Below are 7500 nucleotides of genomic sequence, written 5' to 3' on the forward strand. Positions count from 1 at the left end.
TCACCACAACAGATCAATTACTGTAGTCGTTGTGTTACCATAACAACTGTAGAATCACCACAACAGATCAGTTACTATAGTTGTTGTGTTACCATAGCAACTGTAGAATCACCACAACAGATCAATCACTATAGTTGTTGTGTTACCACAGCAACTGTATAATCACCACAACAGATCAATTACTATAGTTGTTGTGTTACCATAGCAACTGTAGAATCACCGCAACAGATCAATGACTATAGTTGTTGTGTTACCATAGCAACTGTAGAATCACCACAACAGATCAATCACTATAGTTGTTGTGTTACCATAGCAACTGTATAATCACCACAACAGATCAATTACTGTAGTCGTTGTGTTACCATAACAACTGTAGAATCACCACAACAGATCAGTTACTTTAGTTGTTGTGTTACCATAGCAACTGTAGAATCACCACAACAGATCAATCACTATAGTTGTTGTGTTACCATAGCAACTGTATAATCACCACAACAGATCAATTACTATAGTTGTTGTGTTACCATAGCAACTGTAGAATCACCGCAACAGATCAATGACTATAGTTGTTGTGTTACCATAGAAACTGTAAAATCACCACAACAGATCATTTACTATAATTGTTGGGTTTCCATAGCAACTGTAGAATCACCACAACAGATCAATGACTATAGTTGTTGTGTTACCATAGCAACTGTAGAATCCCCACAACAGATCAATTACTAAAGTTGTTGTGTTACCATAGCAACTGTAGAATCCCCACAACAGATCAATTAGTATAGCTGTTGTGTTACCATAGCAACTGTAGAATCATCACAACAGATCATTTACTAAAGTTGTTTTGTTTCCATAGCAACTGTAGAATCATCACAACAGATCATTTACTAAAGTTGTTGTGTTTCCATAGCAACTGTAGAATCACCACAACAGATCAATAAGTATAGTTGTTGTGTTACCATAGCAACTGTAGAATCACCACAACAGATCATTTACTATAGTTGTTGTGTTACCATAGCAACTGTAGAATCATCACAACAGATCAATTACTGTAGTTGTTGTGTTTCCATTGCAAGTACTTTACTATAGTGTGGTTCATAAACACTACAGTATTTACTATAAATTACTAAAATAGCTAGCTGCATCTCTGAGACCCTTTTGGCTGAGCATGATCTCACTGTAGTATAGTAATGTGTTTGCAGTGTGGATCATACCTTTGTTGTACATGTTGGTTGGCACCTGGACGACACTGAGGCTGAGGTTTACTGACAGATTATTGAAATGTTCATTTGGCTGAAGGATGAATTCTCCACCCAGCTCCAGACTGCGGCCCTCCTCGTCCAATTCATTGATCAACACTGCATTAAAATACTCGTACTGTCAGCAAAAAGAGAGAGAAACACATGGTGAGAGTAAAAATGCTGCATTGTGTTAACCCAATGTTGGGTCCAATGTAGACAAACTCAATGTTGGGTTAATTTAAAGGGCACCTATTATGGAAAATCACTTTTATAATGGGTTATATACACAGTTGTGTGTCAGCAGTGTGTGAATATCTCCTGTAATGGTAAAAATGTTTAATAGTAGTTTTTATAATCAGACTTGATCAAAACAGAAACACTTTGATTGACATTCTCTCTTTGTACCTGTGATCAGAGGGGGAAAGCCCCGCCCACTATTGACCATCTCTCCCTCATTAGCATAGGACATCAGTCTTGTTCTTGAATCTGCCACTATGCTGACACACAGGCATAGCTCCACCCCCTTCTGAAAAGAGCCCAATCTCATTTGAATTTAAAGCGAGAGAACATTTTCTGTGTGATGTTTGAAACTGAAACACACACACACACTCTAGAGACATCATTCTGAGCCACGCCCCTCTTATTGTTAGTTTGCTATGAGGAAATGATGTGCAAAAAGTTAGCCCTGCCCCCTACTTAATATTCAGTTTCAGTTATACTGAAATAAAAATCTCAACAACTTGTAGTTCTAGTAGTTTATTCATTCATTCATTTTCTTTTCAGCTGAGTCCCTTTATTAATCTGGGGTCGCCCCAGCGGAATGAACTGCCAACTTATCCAGCATATGTTTTACGCATATTCCAGCTGCAACCCATCACTGGGAAACACCCAAACACACTCATTCACACGCATACACTACGGCCAAACTACCTCACTCAATTCACTCGTACCCCATGTCTTTGGACTTGTGGGGGAAACCCGGAGCACGCGGAGGAAACCCACGCCTACACGGGGAGAACATGCCAACTCCACATAGAAATGCCATCTGACCCAGCCAAGGCTTGAACCAGCGACCTTTACGCTGTGAGGCGATTGTACTACCCACTGGGCCACCATGACGCCCTACTCTACTCTACTTTTGTGATGTCATCATGGCAAAGACAAAAGGACGTAGCTATTAGAAACTAGTTGTTAAAACTATTATGTTTAAAAATGTATTGAAAAAGTCTTCCCTGAGTTAAACAACACTTGGGAAATTTTATTAAATAAATTAAAATGACACAGGAGAGCGATTCGTTACGACTTCAACTGCATGATGCATTTCTAGCCAGCTCTGTCAGTCCACTATCAGCTCTGAATATGAGTCTGTTTATTCACTATACTGTTTAATGTCATAGATGTAATAGATGTTGTTGTTGTTGTTGTTTCCTTTTTGCAATGTGTTCTATTGTGTTTTTGACTTTGTCATGTCTTGTGAAGCGTCCCTGAGCACTGCAATGATACTATATAAAATAAACATATTGTTATTAACTTATTATTTATAGCGTATACTGTGCAGCATTGGAGAGATCCTGTGGATGAGCCAGTGAAAGGAGATCCAGCTGTGGTCTGAGGAGAAGCACATGATGAATCCCGTCTGTATCTGACCCAGCCAAAATCAGCCCAGGAGAGAAATCACTCCTGGGACTTGATTTACCATCAGCTCACGCTCCATGCAAGCACTCGAAAAGTGCTGGGTTGTTGTAATCATTGGGTTCAAAAAGAGCAATTTCAGTTTATCTGAAAAGAGTAAACTGGTTTTGGGTCAAACATTGACAAATCCATCCGTTTGGGTTAAAAAAAAAGTGCTATGTAAATTTAATTGAAAAGATTAAACCAATGTTGGGTCAAATATGAACAAACCCAATCGTTTGGTCAAAAAGTGCAATTTAAATTTAAGTCGAAAGAGTAAACTGATGTTGGGTCAGTTATGTACAAACCCAATCGTTGGGTTAAAAAAGTGACATTTAAATTTAATTGAAAAGCAAATGTCGTGTTTGTTCATATTTGACCCAACGTTGGTTTACATCAACCCAGCTTTTACTTGTATTTAATTTAAGTTCATGCATTATTATGGGATGGAGCTTTAAAAACAAGTTTAATCATTTTGAAGTCTGATTAAGATACACGCTGGGTTGTTATCGCTTGTTCATATAGAATGCTGGGTTGTTGTAACTCAACATTGGGTTAAAAATGGATAAACAATACTATAATGATATATAATATATATAATACATATAATGATAAGGCATATGTTTTACACAGCGGATGCCCTTCCAGCCGCAACCCAGTACTGGGAGACACCCATACACACTCATTCACACACACACTCATACGCTATGGCCAATTTAGATAATCAATTCCCCTATAGCGCATGTGTTTGGACTGTGGGGGAAACCGGAGCACCCGGAGGAAACCCACGCCATCACGGGGAGAACATGCAAACTCCACACAGAAATGACCACTCGCCCAGCCGGGACTCAAACCAGCGACCTTCTTGCTTTAAGGCGACAGACTACCCACTGAGCCACCGTGCCACCAGTACAGTACAGTAAAGCCATACAGTATCAATGGGATTTTAACATAAAAGTAGACAGGAGATATGAAACACTGTGAGCTAAACTTACAAAAATTAACCATGGTTTTACTGTAGTAAATGGTCAGTGATAGTGAAACCATGCTAAAGTAAGGGTAGACATGAAAATAACTCTACTGAAATCCTCCCAGAAAGCTCTAGCATTACAGATAAGGGCTGGAGGAGAAATGACAAACATTTGGGGAACAAGGGGACAGAATGTGCTCTCTCAGGTTACACAGACAGAAGAGCAGCGAAATTTGAGAAACGCCAGCGCTATCTGAACACCAGAGAACATGTGCAGTGCTTTACAGAGAAAATACTTGAAAACACACACACCAACACCCACGCGCACTGAAAATAACAGTAAATGCATGATAAATACTGCTGAATCACGTGCGTTTACACATTAGTAAACACAAAGGTACAGTTGGTCTGGCACACACACACACACACACACACACAACCCTTTGCCCTTCTCCGCTGTCCCTGTTCATATTTTTAGCACTGCAGTGTACTGGAGGAGCTATTAATAAATCATTCAGGAGTATTATATTTACAGCAGTCTTGTCATCTGCTCACTGTACTCTCTTTCAGCACTGCTCTATCATCACTACACAATAAACTGTGTATATTATGAAGCACAGATGCTAAAGTGTATGAAAACATGAACAGCTTTCGAAGCTTTAAAATAACGATCCTTTAGTTAATGTGTTTATTACATTTTACCAGATTTGCAACTATGCAGACAGCGCCCTCTAGTGGATCTGTCATCTAAAACATACAATAAATGTACCGTCAGTCACATATTTCAGATTCACAGAAATGTAGACAGCGCCCTCTAGTGGATCTGTCATCTAAAACGTACAATAAATGTACCCTAAGTAACATATTTCAGATTCGCAATAATGTAGACAGCGCCCTCTAGTGAATTTGTCCTCTGAAACGTACAACAAAAAGTACCATCAGTCACATATTTCAGATTCACAGAAATGTAGACAGCGCCCTCTAGTGGATTTGTTGTTTGAAACACACAACAAAATGTATCCTTATTACGATATTTCAGATTCGCAAAAATGTAGACAGCGCCCTCTAGTGGATGTGTCATCTGAAACGTACAACAAAATGTCCTGTCAGTCACATATTTCAGATTCACAGAAATGTAGACAGCACCCTCTAGTGGATTTGTCATCTGAATCGCACAACAAAAGGTACCCTAATCACCATATTTCAGATTAGCAAAAATGTAGACAGCACCATCTAGTGGATTTGTCATCTCAATCATGCAACAAAAAAATACCTTAAGTAACGCGTTTCAGATTCGCAATAATGTAGACAGCACCCTCTAGTGAATTTGTCATTTGAAACGTACAACAAAATGTACCGTCAGTCACATATTTCAGATTCACTGAAATGTGGACAGCGCCCTCTAGTGGATTTGTTGTTTGAAACATACAACAAAATGTATCCTAATTACGATATTTCAGATTCGCAATAATGTAGACAGCGCCCTCTAGTGGATTTAACATCTGAATCGTAAAACAAAACATACCTTAAGTAACGTATTCCAAACTCGCTAAAAATGTAGACAGCGCCCTCTAGTGGATTTGTCATGTGAAACATACAAAAAACTTTCCCTCAGTAAAGTATTTCAAATTCACAAAAAGTAGACGGCGCCCTCTAGTGGACTTTGTCACCTGAAACGTACAAAAAACATATCCTAAGTAACGTACTTCAGACTCGCTAAAAACGTAGACAGCATCGTCTAACGGACTTGTCATCTGAAACGTGCAACAAAATGTACCCAGAGCAACATATTTTATGTTCTGCAAAAACGTAGGCTCAGGCGCATATCTCCAATGAGTCTGGGTTGGAATAAAGTGTGTGATGTTTGTAAAGTGACTGTGCCGCAGAGAAGAATATGCTGACAGCCTCAGGAAAATGAGTCAGCAGTCTAAGATGAACCATTCAGCAGAATCTTCACTTTAAACAGGTGGAAACTCTGAGAATAGACATTTATGTGGCCCTGACGTCCAGAATTCACCATAACACTAGACCAGGGGTGGGCAAACTCGTTCCTGGAGGGCCGTTGTCCTGCACAGTTTAGCTCCAACACTAATTGAACACACCTGAAGATGCTAATCAGTGTCTTCAAATCACTAACAATCTATACGCGGGTGTGTTTGATTAGAGTTGGAGCTAAACTGGGCAGGACACCGGGCCGCAGCTCTGCACAGTTTTGCTCCAACCCTGATCAAACACAGCTGATCCAAATAATCGAGGTGTTCAAAAGATTCAACCCAGGATTCAAGATTCAACCCAAGATTCACCTTGATTCAACTCAGGCTCATTCTGAAAACGTAGTCCCGCGGACGTTTCTGGAGACCGCAAATTATGTAGCCGGGGGTGCGTATGGCTGCATTTCATTTTTTTTAAACGAACACTATGGGGCGGTGTGACGCCATTCCTTTTCGCGCTTACTGGCTGACCGCTTACCCTGTGTGGAGGGCTTTCCCGCCACAACCAGTTTGTCCAGTAAGCTTGTCGTGTACGTTGGCGGGCTTGAGATGCAGAGAGGAGATGACCACGACGATGGGGTTCAAGTCCGGGGAAGAGCGGGTCCAGAAATCAGGTAAGACAAAAACAGAATCCAAAAAATAGTGAACGAGTTAATAGTAGGGTGAGAATGCGGTAACATCCGAAAACATGGTAAAAATCAGACGAGGGCTTTTCTTTTTCTGGACGGCTTTTGTAAATCGTTGGTTGGGTTTCAGGTAAGTAAGTGGGTGGGCGGGTCAATCGATAAAATTGGTTGGGTTTAGGGAAGGAGGAGGGTGGGTCTGTCGATTGGTCGGCCGGCCAGTCAGTCATCCAGTCATTCAGCCAGTCAGACAGACGCTCGGTCGACAGCGACCTCTGGTGGGTTTACGCGAGAACAGCGGGCGCGAACGGCACTCGAAATTTGAGATACGAAAAAGTGGCCTCTTGTGGATTCGTGAAAACAAAAACTGCAAAAATATGTACCTCCCGGGAAGTATTTCACAGCCTCCAGAAACGTCCACGAGACTACGTTTTCAGAATGAGTCTGGGTTGCCTTGATTAGTTTGATCAGCTGTGTTTGAATACGGTTGGAGCAAAACTGTGCAGACCTGCAGCCCTCCAGGAATTGAGTTTAAGACCTACAATCTAGACCAGTGGTGCTCAACCCTGTTCCTGGAAATCGACCTTCCTACAAAGTTTAGCTCCAACCCTGATCAAACACACCTGAACCAATTAATTGAGACCTGAACAGCACTTGATAATTACAGGCAGGTGTGTTTGATATGGGTTACAACTGAAATCTGCAGGAAGGTCGATCTCCAGGAACAGGGTTGGTCACCTGGTCTAGACTGTATTGTGTTTACACATATGATGAGAGCAAATCTTTCTAATGCTGTCAGTGTTTCTAGCATCTCTTACAAAAAAGTTTATTCAACTGTGCTATTAGTATACTTCTTATAAAAAACAATTAATAAACAAAATGGCCGTAGTGTATAAGTGTCTGTGTGTGTGTGCGTGTGTGTGTGTGTGTGTGTGTGTGTGTGTGTGCGTGTGTGTGTGTGAGCGAGCATTTGTGTGTGTGTGTGTGTGTGTGTGTGTGTGTGTGTG

The 7500-nt window shown here is 40.8% G+C and overlaps 1 protein-coding gene across 1 annotated transcript in view; it reads right to left on the reverse strand.

Annotated features, from left to right (window-relative positions):
* The window catches only part of cacna2d3a (calcium channel, voltage-dependent, alpha 2/delta subunit 3a), a 111651-nt gene that overhangs the window by 76916 nt on the left and 27235 nt on the right, over positions 1 to 7500 (reverse strand). Inside the window, exon 5 of the mRNA XM_056464560.1 lies at positions 1212 to 1374. Within this exon, the coding sequence (XP_056320535.1) occupies positions 1212 to 1374 (163 nt within the window). The remainder of the gene's footprint in view (positions 1 to 1211; positions 1375 to 7500) is intronic.

Source organism: Danio aesculapii, chromosome 8, assembly GCF_903798145.1.
Source record: "Danio aesculapii chromosome 8, fDanAes4.1, whole genome shotgun sequence".
NCBI lineage: Eukaryota > Metazoa > Chordata > Actinopteri > Cypriniformes > Danionidae > Danio > Danio aesculapii.